Source organism: Musa acuminata, chromosome BXJ3-6, assembly GCF_036884655.1.
Source record: "Musa acuminata AAA Group cultivar baxijiao chromosome BXJ3-6, Cavendish_Baxijiao_AAA, whole genome shotgun sequence".
Lineage (NCBI taxonomy): Eukaryota > Viridiplantae > Streptophyta > Magnoliopsida > Zingiberales > Musaceae > Musa > Musa acuminata.
This window is the reverse complement of record NC_088354.1, coordinates 8,634,855-8,655,057: the sequence shown is the minus strand read 5'-3', so window position 1 is coordinate 8,655,057 and position 20,203 is coordinate 8,634,855. Positions and strand designations below refer to the sequence as shown.

The 20,203-nt window shown below is 39.2% G+C and overlaps 3 protein-coding genes across 3 annotated transcripts; 2 read left to right on the top strand and 1 right to left on the bottom strand.

Annotated features, from left to right (window-relative positions):
• Positions 1 to 85: 85 nt before the first annotated feature.
• On the bottom strand, positions 86 to 3,644 carry LOC103987530 (DNA-directed RNA polymerase I subunit RPA12). Its single transcript, XM_009405858.3, has 5 exons — positions 3,352 to 3,644; positions 2,354 to 2,394; positions 1,032 to 1,115; positions 448 to 504; positions 86 to 364 (listed from the first exon to the last, which is right to left on the bottom strand). The coding sequence occupies exons 1-5, from the start codon at positions 3,467 to 3,469 to the stop codon at positions 287 to 289; spliced, it is 378 nt and encodes a 125-aa protein (XP_009404133.1). The 5' UTR covers positions 3,470 to 3,644; the 3' UTR covers positions 86 to 286.
• Positions 3,645 to 4,034: 390 nt separating this feature from the next.
• LOC135640528 (deoxyhypusine synthase) lies at positions 4,035 to 11,827 on the top strand. The gene is made up of 7 exons (XM_065155049.1): positions 4,035 to 4,383; positions 4,512 to 4,679; positions 5,860 to 6,078; positions 7,311 to 7,397; positions 8,184 to 8,289; positions 8,362 to 8,597; positions 11,436 to 11,827. Exons 1-7 carry the CDS (start codon positions 4,159 to 4,161, stop codon positions 11,523 to 11,525), a joined length of 1,131 nt encoding a protein of 376 aa, XP_065011121.1. The 5' UTR covers positions 4,035 to 4,158; the 3' UTR covers positions 11,526 to 11,827.
• A 733-nt stretch (positions 11,828 to 12,560) lies between these two features.
• On the top strand, positions 12,561 to 19,650 carry LOC103987528 (ERAD-associated E3 ubiquitin-protein ligase component HRD3). The gene is made up of 6 exons (XM_009405856.3): positions 12,561 to 13,198; positions 13,312 to 13,803; positions 15,465 to 15,680; positions 16,677 to 17,000; positions 17,890 to 18,132; positions 19,102 to 19,650. Exons 1-6 carry the CDS (start codon positions 12,614 to 12,616, stop codon positions 19,291 to 19,293), a joined length of 2,052 nt encoding a protein of 683 aa, XP_009404131.3. The 5' UTR covers positions 12,561 to 12,613; the 3' UTR covers positions 19,294 to 19,650.
• The last annotated feature ends 553 nt before the right edge of the window (positions 19,651 to 20,203 follow it).

Here is a 20,203-nt window from a genome sequence, read left to right as displayed (position 1 = left end):
GCCTATGTAGATTTAGCCTGACAGTATTATTATATCTGCATAAGCTGTGCATTTGGGCCATCAAGAAGTGTTGGAGGATTGATGATACAGCCACATCACAGTATTATCTCTCAGATGATAGTTGATGTATATGATTCTTACTACAAAGCCAAGAAGTGTCTTTGTCCTAAAAGAATATATGGAAAACGAATCATCAGGACTCCATAGCAAAGACTCCACCCATGAGATATCGAAATTTAGATGAAGTACATCAAAATAAAATCTTAAGCTTTTTGAACATGCTTTCCTATGTGTTAATTGAAAACTTGTGTCTGCATTGCGGACACTCGTAAAAGACCGTCTGCCCTTCATCGGCTGATCGTAACTGCAAATTATATGATAAGTGGTTAAAGTTTAAACATATTTGGAAATGATCACAGAAATATGATCGATGAGATGATAATTTACCTGTTTGGTATAATATTCAAGTTGAGGATGACGGCACTGTGGGCATTCTTCATTAACCTATTTCAAAAAAAGTGAATCATGGGCTATGTGTGATTCAAATGAAGAAAACGAGCAGAAAGGGAAGGATCAATGCACATGGCTCCCTCAAATACGGGCTTTGGATATATTATATACGACATTACCCCTATTAGTAAGGGGTTATATCAATCAAGGTATGCAATATCGTACCGTACCGGTGTTTCGAGGTTGGCTCGGTACGATACGATACCGACATAACGAACGGTACACCAGGGCGTAACGAGCGGTACACCAGGGTGTACCGAACAGTTTTATATATTTTCTTCCTACTGTAGCACTGCTATAGTGTAATACTGTAGCAATGTAGCACGTTCCGTCTGGTACTAGACGATCCGTGTACCGATATACCGTCGGACCGATACGTACCGCCCGTACCGGGCGATACCATTCGGTATGGCATACCAATTTTCCATTACTCGAACCATGATCACCCAAGTTGCAAAGGAACAAACCTTAATCATTTAAGAAACATATTGATCTTAAAAGATGACACACAAGATACTTACAACTGCTCTTTGGACTGCTTCGTCGTCAACCGGAGCACTCTCAAGGATTACAAAAGGTTCAATCTTCAGTTCCCTTCTAATATCCTGAAAACGGAAGACAAAGTTTGCTTGTTGGAGTTAAATAGGGAAATGGAGTAAAATCTTAACACGAGGTTAATAAGCATAATCTGTTTTTAGATACACCATTCTAAATCATCGGCCGATAATACTAAACCATCCAAGATTCGATGTACAAGGTTCCTTTCTAAAGACGACTCTTAAGAGTAAGATAAATATCAGTTACATATCATGACAAAGTAACTATTAACTATGTGCAGCTTATTTATAATTAAAAAATTACTTGCAATGAATAATGCTTGAAAAATTTAGAAAAATGTGGCAAAACTTATAATGATCGGAGATAAAATTATCATTATAGATGTCTATTATCCTCGTTTGATGGCAGACATAAGCAGCATCAACCATTTGTAGAATATGCGTCAAGTATCCTGAGCATCCAAAAGTAACTGTTACTTTAATTGTTGCTTTAATTCTAATAGTAAGATGAAATAACCTAACAATCATCCAGGGCTCTAAAGTGTCCTGAGTTGGAGGATGTATGCTTTCATATATGAAGATAAACAACAATCTTGGTTAATATCGCGCCATCCTATTAGTTAATTGAACGGATTAAATCTTTCAGAAATATCACATCACAAACTTTGCTACAACAAATTATTTATCAAGAAAACAAGACTCCACCTCACGACCACCGAGTGCGTGTAAACTAAAGGTGTGATAAGAGAAGCATGATTTAAATGCTGGTCATCTAATATGAAAATACAGCAAAACTTTTTTCCTTTTAAATTAGAACAAGGCACGACGAGACAAATTTTGAAATATCTCATGTATTATGGCTTCTTTCTTCGTCATTTTTTCTACTCTATTTGTTCAGTCTCTTCTTATGCACTTAAGTTCAAAGTTAGCATCTTTCAAAACAGCTTTGACTTTGTAGATGAACAAATCTGTTCTTTATCATGTTCCATAAATGTTATTCTACTAAATTTAGTTTTACCAACATATCAAGCTTAAAAAAAAAAAAAAGATAAGTACATACCACAACTAACTTAAAATCATAGGATTACAAACCTCATCTCAAAAACCAGTAAAATTGCAAAGAAGAATACAATTTCAGATGGGTGTGCTTTGAATACATATCTAAGATACATGTCTATCAAGATTAATATTCCATAACAAATGGAAGAATAGGAAAAAAATTATGCTCTCGATTGGTAAAAGAGTTCCCAGGTAGATTTGGAAGAACTGCAGTTTGTGGGACATACCTCAGCTGTTACTGTGTACCGTGTTTCTCTCCCTTCAATATCTGAGAAACAGTTTTAAGATTGTAATATTAGTGCTGCCATCTTTATTAGTTCCACAATGCTATGCAAGAGTTTAAATAGACCATAAAACAGAAGAATGAATAAAGAAAAACTATGATGTCTCCTGAACATACTTGTGAGAATCAAGTGAATATACAAAACACTTATGCAGACAGAATTATGCAATGTTCAAAGAAGACCATTTTAGATGTTCAAATTATAACAAACCATGCAATATAAAAGGAAAATTGAACTATGCAGATTAAGAAAATGATGTAAAAGATAAAAGTGAAAAAAATTATTTAAGATGGTATGTGCATATTCCAAGAATAACCATGGATTTCATAGCTCATAGCTGATGTAATACCACTGGGCATCACAGTCTCTCCCCTGCGCAAACTCCTTATATCCTCTTCAAGACCCACTGAACCCTAGAATCTCGCACCAGTAGATAATATAAAGGATCATGGCAAGCTCCGGGAACATCCTACAAGTAGGCCTTCTCTACTAAACCCACTAATCATAGTCATGGCCCTAGTTGTCTTCGAAACGCTAACTGTGGCGAGTCATTACAGCTTTTTGCACCCTAAAGGGGTGCTAGAAAAGCATTCTTTACGACGGACAACGTCTTGCAGAAAAGCTCAGAACGTAACCCGCATGCAATGCATGACTATTGCGAACAACATACATCTAGTTTGATGGTTATAGATTCCAACAATATCTGGAAATCCTAAAGGTCTTTTTGCACAATCTATCAAACTGATTGGTAATTTCGTGTTGTGCGAGGAAGCAAACGAATTTGCATGTTGACCAGGGTTAACGGAGGGGCAACAAGTTGTCTGCAAACCAGCTACAAGTGCACCAATTACATGCTCCAGATGCAGGTGTGCATGCAAGACCGCCCCAATCTTGCAATCAGACAAAGGGAACGAGGAGAGAGAGAGAGAGAGAGAGGTTACCCCCGGCGGCGCGTTTGAAGCCGCAGAGAGGGCATCTGGCGAAGTGGAGGGAATCGAAGGAGAGGAGGGTTCCGCACATGCTGCAGAACAGGAAGTCGCGGGCGTGGCAGAACGACATCTTCTTCTTTCCTCTGTTGCAGCGGCAAGGAGAAGGTGGTGAATGTCACCGGGAGGTTCCGCTCCCAGGACTCCGCCGACCGCGGTGGCTTCACGGAAGTGGCGGCGGCGACGAAGAGGGGTTGCCGATAGGGTATGCGCAGAGGTGGTGGGAGGGTTTTTGGTCTCTCGCTCGTGGAAGCCCAAAATACATGTATAATACCTCTTTCGTATCAAAGATCGTATACGTACTCTCCAGGAAACGACCACCGTATTTACGAGTTCGCCACCGCTAATTATGTATGTTAATTGATTCAAGTCATTGTGGACTTCGTTTAGATAAATATTACTTAGACACGACGAGAAAGCTTTCTTGAGATTAATGGGTGGAAACGGCTCTCTTGATTAGGGCTGGTAGAGCCAGACGACGAGGAAGCGGCGGAGGTCGTCGCGGCCGCCGCTGGCGGGGCACGTTCTGATCGGGCTCGGCTATACTATGGGCTCATCAAATGGAGGCCATCCTTCGCCGCCACTGTGGACTGGGCTTCATTCGGATCCAAAGCGAGCCTGGCCCATTTCCAGTCCTCGCATCTTGATGGTCATGCGATCGCCCTTCTCTTCTGCGCCGGCGCGGCGCCCGCAACGAATATTGCAGAGAGTAAGAAGGATCCTCGCCTTTGTCACCAAACCCTTGGTTTCCAGCGAGGCGACATGGAAGGCGGCGCCGCGGGAGGGCAGCGAGACCGGGAAACCCTGGACGCGGTGCGGTCGGTGGTGTTTAAGCCTTCCGTATCCTTGGAGGAGAAGCGGTTCCCGAGGGTCCAGGGGTACGACTTCAACCGGGGTTGTGACCTCATCGGCCTCCTCGATTCCATGTCCTCTACCGGGTTCCAAGCTTCCAACCTCGGCGACGCCATCGATGTCATCAATCAGATGGTGAGCCCCCGCCCGTAGGCCCCCCTCTGGATTCCTGTAGTTTTTGCTGACGATCGCCGCAAGAATCGGTTTTTGGAGATAATTTTGTTCTTTCTTCCCGTTCGCTTATCGTTTGGGACGGAATGAAGATTGACTGGAGGCTCTCCCATGATGCGCCCACGGAAGATTGCAGCGAGGAAGAGCGCAATCTGGCTTACAGGCAATCGGTCACGTGCAAGATCTTTCTGGGCTTCACTTCGAACCTTGTATCTTCTGGCATCAGGGAGATAATTCGGTTTCTTGTGCAGCACCGAATGGTGAGTGCATGTCATTGGCACTATTCTTCTTTATTCTTGAAGGTTTAGATTCAGGTTCTTGGGAAGTTCAGCGCACAATACATCAAGAACACCAAAGAATATAGAACCATTCCATTCAATATTTAGTTACCATTTGATAGGGCATATTTCAGCACCACCTACGTGGCAGCGACCAGCAGCCACCTCAAGGCCGACATGGTGCATCCGTGCCATTGTGGCACCTCGAGCTTGTGCACGACGAGAACCCACACCCGGGGGATCGGCGGCCATTAACGAACTCCATACGATCGACCCTCGACAACAGGTATAAGTATAAAAACGGATCCCTTGGTCAATGCCAAGGGGAAATGAAAACACACTCGAATTGACCGCAACTCCACCATACTAACTTAAGCTTCTGAGGGGGCACGAAAACACACTCGAATTGACCCCAACTCCACCATACTAACTTAAGCTTCAGAGAGGTCGAGTCGGGATTTTCCTTCCCGACCCTAGCCTGTCTGCAGTAACCCAGCAAGGAAAGAAAAACAACTCCCAGTGCAACCTCAGATCAGCTCGACGAACAGCGCCTTGGCCCCTCCTGACGCCAGCCTTCTCCAGCCCGAGAGCCACACGGACGACCTCGCGCGTTTGGATCGGACCAAGCCATGCTGACGACTCAGTCACGACGTAAAGTTGTACAAACACCATTAAAGCAAGACTGAATCTGTGATTGTTTTTCTTAGTATGTCAAGAACCCACGTGAATCCTATATTGATGCCAACAAATTCGACATGTTTGGCAGGATCTTTAAGATTTATGCATTTTTCATGGATTCAAGACTGTTCTTTCTCTAAATCCAAAAGATTGAACTTTGAACCGTCTGAAGTCAGTTTACATCTAAACAAATGGACCATATTTTTCTTGTTATTTGCATTCTACCTTTATGCAGTCCACTCTTATTTGTTGATTCTTTTCTAATCTTTTCTCAAAAGAAATGGAATAAGGGACTAAATTTACAAGCCAACATGAAACTGACTTTATCATATCTCAGTTAAATTTCTGAAGCACTAGATAGTTTGTATTTCTTTACTCTAATGTTTTGCTGCTTCTTTAGTAAAGGTTGTAATATATGTTAGCAGCTTTCTTTATGCCCATTTGTCAATGTTCATTTGCTTTAATAGCTTTGTGGCACGTCTAGGTTGAAGTTTTAGTCACAACTGCTGGCGGCATTGAAGAAGATTTAATCAAATGCCTTGCTCCAACATATAAGGGTGACTTTTCTTTGCCTGGATCGTATCTGCGTTCAAAAGGATTGAATCGGATAGGAAACCTTCTTGTCCCTAATGACAATTACTGCAAATTCGAGGACTGGATCATGCCAATTCTGGACCAGATGTTACTTGAACAGACTACAGAGGTAGGACTGATCATCTTTAAGTTTTTGCTACTCTATGCTCCTCAATTGTCTTTTAATTAGCAGACGAAACCTTGGCATGTCAGTTCCTGGCAAGTGATTCATATTCTTATTGTACCGATCATTCTCTAGTGCTTTCATGCAAGTTTTTGTAGGCATGATTACTTGTTAGCCGTCCAACTTCTGTAGTTATTAATTTCATTGTCATATCATGCGGGTCCTGATAAAATTGACGCAAGGTTTGACAACGGTCATGTTTTTCCAACAATTGCCACCATATGAGACATTAATGAATGCTTTATTTTATGATAGAGTATTCTTTTTTGTTAACCTTCTTCGTGTGTGTGAATATCTGTGCTTTGTGCTTTCCCAGACTCACAAATGGGGCCCTAGTGCATCAGGCTATCTTTGGCAATTATAACAGTTCTGAGCTACCTCTTGTACATGAATGCATAGTAGTTTCATCTTATCTAATTCACAATAACCTTGATATGGCTATGACATAAAGTAGCTGTTGTTGTGACTTGTGAGACTGTAGTTAGAAACTGTTATATGCCATTTCAATGAGTAATGCTGTTTTACTAGGAGGCAATTGTTTTTTTATTCTTTTTATCTTTGCCTGTTTAAATAAGTTATATTCTTTTATGGCTTAAAATTGGCTTAGTGTATTAAATTGCATGGAGGGAATGATGATGATCTAGTAAGGCCAAGCTTAGATATTAAAAGATATTTTGGTATTTTGAGGATTCTGTTTGAAGACTGATGGCCAGCTTTTCTTTAGGCGGGGTTTCACCTGCTTGGGATGCTGCTGCTTGGATATGTTGCTCGGCATATATTTGTGTGACACTTAATTAAAATACTGGTAATTGCAGACTAATTAATGGAACTAAAACTTATGTTTGATTTTCTGCTTATAATTTTATGTAGTTTCCTTTATTATGAACAATTCCCCTTTTAGGGTTGGATCTTTTTATTTATCAACTGCTATTGATTATATTATCACATTTAATGATCTGCAAAACCTGTACATATCCTAGAATATTTTGTGAAAAATTTAACATATTTGTAAATTTACATTTGTTTTCTTCTACCAGTTTTAGTGTCATTTAGAACACAATACTAGATTGCAATTTTGTAGCTCTTTCACATGGTTGTTTATTCAGGTATTATCACAAATAGAAGTTTGTAGCACATATTGTTTTCTCACAGAATGTGATATTTGCTTGTGCTCACAGAATGTAGTTTGGACTCCATCAAAAGTGATTGCGCGCCTTGGAAAAGAAATAAATGATGAAAGTTCATACCTGTACTGGGCATACAAGGTACTAGCAGTTATTTTCATCTTTTTGCTGCCTTGATTGTTTTAAATTACTACAGGTTCAAACTTATTAACATGTGGCCATTGTGTCTAAAGATTGCTTACCTGCTATAGCTGTGGCCCTTAGTTTTTAATGACGTATATATATGTATGTATAATATGTATTTTTTAGATGTCACTACATTGAGAAACAGATGGTGATTAATGAAATTAAGATGATGATTGATCTTCTTTCATCTTAAGCTCGTGTTTTCTTTTCTACATGCTCAGATCTTTATGGTTTCTTCCTTGAAGAATTAAGTCAGGGATGAAAGTCAATTCGTTGTTATTGATTATAATGGTTTCATAATATATGTCAAACTTTGTCATATACATTATTATATACTAGATATTTTCATTCTTGTCGTATCTTGTGCCTTATCATATCCTTTTGTAACATGTTGTTTAATTATCCATGTTGTGTCAGCACTCCATGTCATACCAATGATTACAAGTGTTCTTTTGGGTAATTCAGTATAACTTTAATTGCAACAGTCAGAGCACTTGACAAATCTGTACCATCAAACAGTGTTTTGCTTCTTTTTCATGTAGCTCTAGGCTTTGCAATTATAAAAGATGAATCTATAGGAAAGCAGCCAGATGTTTTTTCTCGCTAATTTGAGATAGTCCAGCCTGTGTATAGAAAATAATGATACTTCCTTATTTATTCTATCCAATGGTTTATATTTCATGGTTTTGTATCAGTATGTTACTCTCTATTTATTACTAAACCTTGTTGCAATTTGATCAGAACAATGTTTCTGTCTATTGCCCGGCATTGACTGATGGATCATTGGGGGATATGTTGTACTGCCATTCAGTGCGGAATCCTGGTTTACTTATTGATATTGTGCAAGGTACAGCCTTTTTTGTTACTCAATTGCTTTTGCCTATTTGCATCCTGCTTATGTTGACATTTCATCATCCAGACATACGAGCAATGAATGGAGAAGCTGTACATGTGGGTCTGAGAAAGACTGGGGTCATAATTCTTGGTGGGGGCCTCCCAAAGCACCATATATGTAATGCCAACATGTTTCGGAATGGTGCAGATTATGCTGTTTATGTCAACACTGCACAGGAATTTGATGGAAGTGATTCTGGAGCAGAGCCTGATGAGGCGATTTCATGGGGAAAGATAAAAGGTTCTGCGAAGACTATTAAAGTATGTGTGCTGATCTTTCTTGTCCAATCATTTTTCTCCTCTTCTTTTCCCTTTCAATATCATATACCTATTAATAATCACATGCCCTTTCTAGGTCAGACATGATAAACCTCTTTCACTAATAGTAGTAAGATTAGAAATGTAGGTTTTCCTAAAAAAAATGTTGCTTTTTAATTGATAAATTACATAATATTTTAGGACATCATGAATTTTGTGTGATGAAGGTGGGCCTTGGTAGTTAGTAGTTGCTTCTTTGTGACTTGGGAGATCAGGGTTCGAGTTACGAAAATAATCTCTTTAAATATATAAATATAAGATTGCATACATTGACTTGGGAGATCAGGGTTCGAGTTACGAGAATCTTGTGCGTTGGGTACACCCTTTTTAGAAGTTTTTTGTAATCATTAATACCTTTTAATTAAGAGGAAAGTTCTACAAGATCGTTATTAGACTAGTGATATTTTATGGATTTGAGCATTGGACAATTAAGTAATATTGAGGATGTGAACCAATATGCCATACTATATGCTTCACTTTTTAGAGCAGTTTACTCTATGTCAGAAAGAATGGATTTGTATGGGGTTTGGGGTTGATGATCCATCGACTTCATACCATCTTTCGCATGAAAGTTTTGGTGGAGGAGAAAACTATTGCTGGAAGGCCAAGCGTAAAAACCTAAAGGAAAACAACATTCATTGTTTGTAAAGTTAAAGTGTTAATTACAAGACTTAAAACAACGGAATAAAAGTGTGATAGAAGACTTGTAGATGTGTAAGAATGCAGGTTATCTTTGGATAGCACTTGAGTACTCTTGGCGATTTACGGAACTCTATCAGTTTTGGTCTCTTCCTTTCTCATTGCTGGAACATCCTCCTGAGGTTTGAATAGTAGACAACAGGCTTTGGGGGCTTCTCAAAGCAGCTGGATGGAGCTTGATGCAGAGCTTCAACTATTGGAACTTGAGGAAGAAGGTTGTGGTTGGAAGGATTGGTTGCACTTCGTAGAATTCTTCCTTTCTCTCTTCTCCTCTCTTCTCTTTTGAGGCTGGAACAACTAGGACCGGTTGGACACATGCTGGAGGATTCTTGGTTTCCCTTGGGCTCCCTTAGATAGGTCTCTCCTCCTTTTATAGCTGAGGAAGGGGTGTAGTCCTAGCTAGGTTAGAACTTAGAGAGTCCTAATGCCTTAGGTCTTGGATAGTCCTAATGCCCTTTAGGACTTGTTTTAGGGCTGGCACATGAGAGTCCTACTCCTATTAGGAGTTGGCACCACCCTCTCCTTGTGACTACCCCTATTTGGGTGAGGGCTATCCTAATCCTAGTCTTAGTAGGACTTGAATTGAGGCAAGTGGGCTGCTATGATATGATTTCATGGCTTCAAGAGGCCCTTCAATAGAGGTTGGCCAATTTTGTCTTGTGCTGTTGAGATCGTCCCTAATCAAGAATAAGCTCTTTGCTCTCTTTTTCTTTGATTTCATGGCTTCAAGAGGCCCTTCAATAGTTATCTAGATCTTCCACAGTTGCACGCATCATCACCAATTTCCTTATAGTGAAATGAGAAATTGTAGAAGGATGACTCCCAATCCTTCTTGCACTATGGATTTACGGAACCATCCTTCGATTAACTAGGAAACAACCATCTTTGACCAACATTTTTCTTTTCCACAGGATGCAACTTCGTTATCTAGATTGTTGGGATGCAGTATTGATGTGTAATTATAAATTTGGGCTTATTTATAGAGGCTCTATATGAAAGTTAGACTAAATTTAATGACAAACAAATGAAGTGCAATTTAAATAACAAAAATAGAATATTTGAAAATATAATTAAAAATAGATGGATAAAGCATTTGTACTAGCAAGTCTTTGGATCGGTAATTCGATAGGAAATGAAGATTGAAAAGACACATAAAACAAGATGATTGGTTAAATCAGAGAGGAGAATTTAGTCTATTATGTGGTAATCATGTGATTCTTGGATGGAAAGGGCAACTTTAAGGCATTACTAGTCTTCGTCTACCATATGAATTTGATATATATATATATGTATATATATATATATATGTATATATATGTATATATATGTATATATATATATATATATATATATATATGGAGTTGCTAGAAGAGATAAGACAACAATATGTGCACCTGTGAACAATTAAAGTAGTTATAATTGATGATAAAGTAGGGAAACCGATTAAGGTGGTTGAACACATGTGGATGCACCAGTTAGTCAAGGACAGAACTCAGATTAGTGCTGCTATGGGCGATAGAAGACTTCTTAGAACAGTAGGATTGAATTTGAGGTCACTTTGGCTTTTGTGTTATTGCTACATCAATGATGGAAAAAAATTGATGTTTCAATTCTGATCAGTTGTGAGTGTCATTTATACTCAATGCAAGATTAGTTAACATGATTTTCGTAGAAATTTCAAATTCTTGATTAGTTAAATGAAGAAGGTAGAATTAGATATTCTATCACAACATGACGCATAGAGAATATTGTCTAGGACTGATTAGCTGTAAGTGCCAACAGACCTAAAGCAAGAGGAACCACAGTTGTGCTCCACTCTTAAATGTGGCAGCTGCTCGGAGGACAAGGGAAACGATTTTTTCAACTGTTGTTGTGAATAAGATATTAAGTTGAACACTCCACTGTGCACCAATAGGGTATTTGAGATTATGTTTCCATCTACATGTATATATTGCTTCATGATCTGAATGAAGTTATTTTCTGTCTTGTCAAAACAAGTTAGGTGATATGAATGGTTAGATTCTGAACATTACCTGTGTTAAGTTTCACTTTTGTAATTCTAATGTTGACTAAACCAAACAGGTTCATTGTGATGCAACTATTGCTTTTCCTCTATTGGTAGCTGCAACATTTGCAAGAAAGTTTCAGGAAAGAAACAACAAATTAGCCTGATGGGGGTGCAAAAGGTGATCATCTTATTTGGATTCAAATACCTTAATGTAATCTGCTAACATCTGCAGATGCTGTATTCTTGCAAACCAAAAATTTAATATTAGATAACCGAGAGCCTACAGAGGGTCCTTTCAAACTCTATTAACCTACCCTTATCATTTTGCGCATTATGTCTGGCTGCTGTAGTTGTATGTTCTGGCAGCCTCTTTCTTGACCGACCAGAGATGAACAGCATGAAATTTTATTAGCGGCAGGAGAATGTAAGAGAGCTTTTTCAGGTATATATATGTATCAATTTTATATTCCGTATTGCTGACATGAGTAAAATATCTGAATAGTTCTTTTGCTTGAGAATCCTCCAGCGTCTGTTCTCCGAAATAATGTTCCCTTCAGCTCACCATAGCTCTGTTCTGAATAGTTTGCATGGAAATGAGTGAGCGGTTCCCGTATTGGGGGAATGGTTTTCTGAATTCTTCCTAGGAGTAAATTTTTTTCTTTCTCGGATTTAATACCCACCTAGTGGGTTGGGATTTTGATTCACACTCCCATATGGTCAGCAAAAGAGCTTATGAAGTAATAAAACAAAACATAATAGAATATATTAATATGTACAAAGATAAATATATAGTAGAAAGTTAAATGTAAAATTTTAAATATGCCAAGCGCGGCTTGGGTTGGAGGGAGGCCTAATGCGGACGGGAACGAAGAGGCGCCAAGCTTCGGTTTGTCCGGAATTTAGTTCTACATGGTTTTTATTCCAATCCGCTGGGGAGGTGGGGGGTGTTATGGGTTGGGAATTTAGGAATCATGCCTGACTAAGATCGGATCCAACTCATTTGCTAACCTGGTGGCAGCGTCCGCCCAAGCCCCAACACCACCGCTGTTTGCCCCGCGACAGCGTTGCAACACTCCCGACCTGTTGAAGGCCACCAAACTCATCGCGCTTCTCTCACGGTTCGCATGAGCCGTTGGATTCCTCCCTTCTATACTCGCCCTTCTTTACTTCGATTGCATTTAACACGGTTTCGCCCCCGTTTGCGTTCCTTCTTGCAAATCCCCCCCGTTCCTTCCCGCATACCCGGTACGCCATGCGACACCGTGCGATCCACTTCGCCCTCCTCCTCCATCTCCTCCTCTCCCTCGCTCTTCTCGCCTCGTCCCTCCGCCCCCGCCCCCTCGTGCTCGTTATCACCAACGAAGACTTCGCCGAATCCTCTTCTAACCCCTCCTCATCCGCCATCACCGACGACTCCGACCGATCCGATGACTCCGCGGAGTGGGACGAGTTTGGCGACCCGGAGTCCTCCGCTGCCGCCACAGGAGACTACGACCCTGGCTCCTGGCTCCCCTTCATCGAGTCCGCCTCGTCTCCCCCCTCCCTCGCCAACTCCTCCTCCGACCCCCTTGAGGCCCTCTACTCCTCCGGCGTTCGCCACATGATTACCGCCGCCTCCTCCTCCGACCCCGCCGACATGGAGGACGCTGCCGCCGAGATCGAAGCCGCGGCCTCCGCCGGCTTCCCCCACGCCCAGTCTGCCCTCGGCTTCCTCTACGGCACCGGCCTCATGCGCCCCCAGAGCCGCCCCAAGGCCTTCCTCTACCACCACTTCGCTGCCGAGGGCGGCAACATGCAGTCCAAGATGGTCCTCGCCTACACATATTTCCGCCAGGACGTGAGCCCTAATTTTTCCCTTCGCTTTTATTCTACAGTTCCCTCTTATATAGCCTTATGATTGTGGTTTTTTTTTTTTTAATCTTTTACTTTGGATTCATCCGCTATGTCCAGATGTATGAGAAGGCAGTGAAGCTGTATGCGGAACTGGCAGAAGCAGCGGTTGCGAGCTTCCTGATATCGAAGGAGCCACCAGTGATTGAGCCTATCCGGATCCACAGCGGTACCGAGGAGAACAAGGATGCGCTGAGGAAGTCACGAGGAGAGGCAGATGAGGATTTCCAGATCAATGAGTACCAGGCATTAAAGGGTAATTCCGCTGCCATGTACCGGATTGGATTGCTTTATTACTATGGTTTGAGGGGAGTGAGGAGGGACCATGCCAAAGCACTGCATTGGTTCTCAAAGGCTGTGGAGAAGGGGGATCCGAGGGCAATGGAGTTGCTAGGAGAGATGTATGCCCGAGGGGCTGGAGTGGAGAGAAATTACACTAAGGCATTCGAATGGCTCACTCTTGCATCCAAGCATAAATATTACTCCGCATATAATGGGTTGGGATACCTCTACGTTAAAGGCTATGGAGTAGAGAAAAAGAACTACACTAAGGTAAAGTCCCAAACTTCAACTCTCTCAGTGTGCATAAATTTCCTTTATCCCCGTTTTTTATTACTAATTTGTAAATAAAAAAGAATTAGGCACCCCATGTTCTGCTGAAATTGGAGAATGGTGCAGAATTCTTGATCCAAGAACTTAAGTTTCAATTCAGGTGTTTGCTTAACCAGAATTTTAGTTTCAAGAACTTAAATTCCAATTAGTTGCATTGTTCTTTATGACGTAAATCACAGAAGTCAAAGTTTGGTTGGTTTAGTTGAGCCATGTTTGATTATTGTCGGTTTGGATTGATTTTTCATGAAGCAATTTGGTTATATCTGTGTATAATAGATCAAAGTCTTGGGTTGGATTGGGTGATTTCGATCACTATAATTGTGTTTTATGTTATGACGAGTTCATTTTACTAAATCACTTTCAAGACTCCTTTCAGCCAAAGTCAAGATACAGGAAGTGAGCATTTTTGTGAAAGTCCACTTTGGGATTTCTGATGCCCCTTTGGAGTGCTGAACACTTCAAGTCTCTTACCTCCCATTTCTGAATGAATTGCAAATTGCTGCATGTTTTTTGTTAAAACAAATTACCCCTTAAGAGGAACAGCATTAGTGAACTCGTAAATATTCATCTGAATTTTAATGCTGATGTGGCCTGAGGTTAGTTAGAGTTAAGTGAAACAGTTTGGGTGAAGTAGCTAAAAGTATCACAGATGTAAATCTAGCCCATAAAAGTTTTGGTCTTGTTCTTTTATTTTTTTTCCTGTATTCATCCCTTTTATGAATTGAGGCTGTGGATTGTGTTAAACTAATTATAAGAATGTGTTTGGTCATGTGATCTATTTATGCACTATTATATTTCCAGGGTTTGTTTACTTGAAAATGTCACCTATGGACTATGGTATATTACTGTTGAAGACTCTTCCATGAATCTTTCTTCAAGCAAGTGAAAGAATGTTGAAGCATTTATTTTTATAATGTTTCCAGGCTTTGTTAGCTTAAAAACAGCAACTGTGATATAATTAGTCGAGGGCAGTTTTTCTTGAATCTTTCTTCAAGCAAGTGAACAATTGTAGAGTCACTTGTTTTTCTAAACTCTCTCTCTATACTTCTATTTTTTAACTCAAAACTCATTTGCCTTTGAATCAGTTCACACTTTGGATATCAGAGTAGTGATTAAGGCATGATATCAAGATAATACTGGGCTGCTGGATGATGGACAGTTCAGGAGATACATCACTAGCTTAAAAGAAATCGAACTTAAACATTAGAAAACTATGGGATGATTAATATGATTTCCCCTGTATTTTTTTTCTATAAACGTTATTTTTCAACAGGATATAGATAATTGCCCATTTGGGTCCCAATTCTTAGATATTAATATGATGAATTTTAGATTAGATCTTTTAAGTTAATCAGATGATGTCTGGATCAATTTCTATTAGATATTGTGGAATAGATCTTTTTTTTATCTACTTAGGTTTAGTCTTAGATTGAATCAATGAGTTTATAGTATCTATTTAAACCATCAACAACTCTTGGTCATGGCAGTGAAGTTTACTACATGAAAATGTAGCACAATTTCCTACATTGCAGCCTTTGATATACCTTCTCTAATTTATTGTTGGTTGTGATCGTGCTTCAATTTTTAACTAATACCTGCAGGCAAGAGAGTATTTTGAGAAAGCTGCTGAAAATAAAGAGCCTGGTGGACATTATAACCTAGGTGTGTTGTATCTCAAGGGTATTGGTGTGAAAAGGGATGTAGCGGCAGCCTGCAAGCTATTTCTTACTGCAGCTAATGCTGGCCAGCCAAAGGCTCTCTACCAAGTTGCCAGGTTGTTCCAAAAAGGCATAGGCCTCAAGAAGAATCTTCAAATGGTATTATTTTCTAATTTTGTATCTTCTGCTGATTGTTTTATGCATCACTGATTCCTTTTTTTATCTTATTCTAGATCTCTGTCATTAAGTTTCTGCCTGCTATTAGCTTCATGATATGTGTGCTCTTTGGATCCTTTTTATGGCTTTGTATTTGGATTCCTTGTCTTTATATAAGCTTCATAGAAGCTGGAATTTTTGTTTATTACTCTTATGCCCATGGTATGTCATGCAAAAGGTCTAATAGGTTGCATGATTGACCTGTTGTGATTTATTTTCCATTTTGGTTTTGATTGTTTGCAATTTATCAATAATTTCTTCTACTACATGATTGACTTATAAGAGACAATGGCATATCGTAGAATAGCTCTATGGTGATTTAGATCAACCTTCTTATTAAGCAAGGCACTTAAACATCAAGCTCAACCAAATATATCGTGTTCATTTTAAAAGTTTTGAAGGCTGTCAACATATATCGTGTTACACCGTTAATAGTTATGCTGAATTCCTAGCCAAATACAAGTTTGTGCAAGAGACGATCTAATCAAAAGTCTAAAAGGGCTTGTTGGAAGCCCTCTTTTACACTGTACTCTAATATCTCCTGCCATTTATTTTTTTCCCTTTTATTGTAAATGTTGTAGAAAAATGTAATATTAGGAGCTTATAGCAATTCACTCCAACTTTGGCTCTTCTTTTTTTTTTAGAAATTTTGTTTTAGTTGATTCTTCTTTAAATTTCTTGCTTTCTCATCATCAAGCAAGAATGGAAAGCTATGTAAAAATACAAGCAAATCTTTGTGCAATAACTTAAGCTCCTACAATTTGACGTTATGATTCTTTGACAAAATAAAATACTTGCTTACAATTCGACTTTGTGATTCTTTGACCAAAAAATTGAGATCCATATGAATGTCCATCCAGTGTTTTCTGTATTTATCTTCTCAAGTATGTTATATTCATATAGTTATTATATTCTTGACCAGTCTTCCTCTTGTTTCAGGCTACATATTTATACAAAACAGTGGCAGAGAGGGGACCTTGGAGCTCCTTGTCAAGATGGGCTCTGGAGTCCTATCTGAAAGGAGATGTTGGAAAGTCACTTCTGCTATATTCCAGAATGGCAGAGCTGGGATATGAGGTGGCGCAAAGCAATGCTGCCTGGATCCTTGATAAATATGGGGAACAAAGTATTTGCATTGGTGAATCTGGCTTTTGCACAGACACAGAAAGGCATCTACGGGCACACACTTTGTGGTGGCAAGCATCAGAGCAGGGTAACGAACATGCTGCTTTGTTGATTGGTGATGCTTACTACTATGGCAGGGTAATGATACTTTCATGAGCGATTGAATAGTATTAAGTTATTCTGTTATGATGTCAATCTCTTTTCTGATGCCTTGAGCAAATTGTGTAAACTGACATTGCTTCATTAGCTTTAGATTCTTTCCATCGTGCAGAGATCTCTGCTTATCTAAATCTGAAAAATACATTCGACATGGGACAATTTTAACTGCTAGTGTACTTATGTCTTGCCAATGATTAATCATAATTGGTACATTGGGTTTTTTTTAGCTTATAGGCAGTTTAAGATTTTTGAGATGCCTGATGCAATAGGTTTATCTAAAGTTAACTATGATTTTGGTTAGTACTATTATGCCTCACACTTAGTTCTGTACAGTCGGTTTGTTAGATTTATATTGGTTTGGCATGTGTCCAAGTTCGGAACTGTTTATTTCAGGTGTTAACCATACTTGTGCTGATGTCAGTGCTCCATATTAAGAAAGTTATATTAGACTACTTGAAGTTTAAGTTCAAATGTTATCTAAATAGATAAGATTGCTTTAAAATAACTGGGCTTTCGCCCTGTATGTTCAATATGCCATTTTGTGGTTTTGCATAAACATCTTATGGTTTTTGGCTGCAAACGATATCTTATGGTTTTGCAAATGACATCTTACAAGTTAGGATAATACTAAAAGAAATTAAATTGCATGTTAACTGTCCATTCCTTCATATCTGATATAACATAGAAAGGGTGTTCATAGGCTTATCATGCTAAAGTTTTATATATAAACATTGGTTTTCAACATACCTTTTATCAAGCTATTTGCAATATAATTGTCGTTTATGATTGTTTGGTGTAATTGCTACATCAACTTTGACCATGACAAAAAAGATTTTCATTTCTTGTCACTCAAATCTTTCTTTTGCAGGGAACTGACAGAGACTATGAACGTGCTGCAGAGGCATACATGCATGCTCACTCACAAGCCAATGCTCAAGCCATGTTCAATCTAGGATACATGCATGAGCATGGTCAAGGACTTCCACTTGATCTTCATTTGGCTAAAAGATACTATGATCAGGCCCTTGAGACCGATCCTGCAGCAAAATTACCGGTTAAACTGGCACTTACGAGCTTGTGGATAAGGAAGAACTATGCTGACAGCTTCCTGGTAAGATTCCTTATTTTATTCTCTTGAGGATGAGTTACTTATAAAACAATGTCCCTTACATCATGTCTCAGTTAACTAGTTACTCTTGGATGAAAGTTTATTTTTTATTCTCTCAATCATAGTTGCTAGTCAAAGATTTGAGATCTCTACTTGTTTTGGTTTCGATGATTATCTAGGTTTTTTATTCATGTAATTGTTAAAGTTGTATCAAGGATTTTTCTTCTCACAGGGCTAAAGGACTTGGTCTCTGAATCTGTAGTTTGAGAAAACTTTAGAATCATTAACTTGTTAGAACTGTAATTTGCACCCTTTTTTTTCTGTTGGATAAGTAATTGAAGAAAAAACAAGACAAGTTGTGGCTGATTTACTTTTTCATTTCCATATATTCTGTGATCTGGTTATAAATCTGTGTTTCTGCATGTACACCTGACAGATCTTAAATGATTTATATTATGAGAAGAAATGGCTATTTGCAGCAAACTTTAACAGTCTTGGTGATCTTTTGAACTATTTATCTGAATTTGTGTGTACCTAGTTCATTAGGGAATACAGAAGAATAGATCACATTGGTAAGTCTTAGATCAATCATCAATCTTGTAAATTAGTTAAGATGAGAAAGATTCTCTCTCTTATTTCATCATCAAATGACTGTTAGGCCTTTGCAGCAACCTCCTGAGGATACATTAAGAGCTGAGATCTAACAACTACTGTGTCTATGTGAAGATTGAAAATGTAGACTGAATAGTGACTAACAAAAATCAACATTAGAGAATTTCCTAATTGTTATTTATTATATCTGGAAAGAGTGACAAAGTATTGATATTGCAATAAACTAGAGCTCTTTGATTGACTGGTTTATATGTTTCTTATCTGCGTTCTTATATGGAAAGCTCTTTATCTTGTTTCTTTGATGGTAAACATTTTCTTTTGATTATTACAAAAGTATGATGAAATGTTCTGATGTTTCAGGTTAAAACAATCGATTCACTCCCACAAGTATATCCAAGATTAGAGGCATGGGTAGATGAAGTACTGATGGACGAAGGGAATGTGACAATATTAACTCTTTTCGCATGCCTCTTGGCGGTACTTTATCTCAGAGAACGGCAGAGACGGCAAGTGGTGGTCCCTCGTCAACCTGACGACGATGTACCCAACTAGGTAAAGGAGAAGCTTCTCGATTTATTTTCTGTTGTGCAGAAGTTGAACTTCGATAATGAGTCACCACTAGAGTTTGATTCCAGAGAGACGAAAGCTCAGAATTATAATTACAGATCACCAGATTTCTACTCTTCGCTCAACATTTACCATTTCTTGAAGACTGTAAATATCCTCCTTGACAGCAGCATCTCTTTTATCGTTAAGTTTGTGCTCTTTTGTGTACCAAGCCCCATTAGGATTATCCAAAACCATCTAATATCGTAAGTTTGTAACAACCTTAGATTGTCGTTCTTTGCTACTGTAACTTACGATGTGTTGCCACAGAATGCAATAATCTGCCTGTCAAATCTTACGTTCTGCTGAGATATCAGAGACATGCTTTTGTGAGGTTTTAGCTGTTGCTAGGACATTAGGAAGAAACTAAAACTCACACCTGAGTCACCAATTGCAACCTGATTGGATTCGGGGAATTAGAGGGTGGGTTGACCAACCCGACTTGCAAGACCTGCAGCTGTCCCTATTACCGATCTAATTCTGCAGCCAATTTATTTCTTCTATGAAAAGTATATTTTTGAGAGGGAGATACCATTACATCTATCTACGAGACCCAATCTCGGACCTAAGATTCCATTAGGTCTTCTACCGGGCCCCTCCCCCATCCTTTTGGGCACTGCATCCTTTTTGAGTCCACATCGTCCAATCTATCGATCTGTTTGTTGGTTCACCATCTTCAATTATTTGTGGCCCATCTACTTACACTATCTGTCATTTAAAAGATGGGGCAAAGGGTACTGTTGCACCATTTCTTGGGGACCCAAAACAGTTTCCTTAAGTCCTTTTCCGTATTCATTCACCAGAGTGAGCCATTCAGTCTCCTCTTTTAGCTCCATGAACATGGATAGCAAACCAA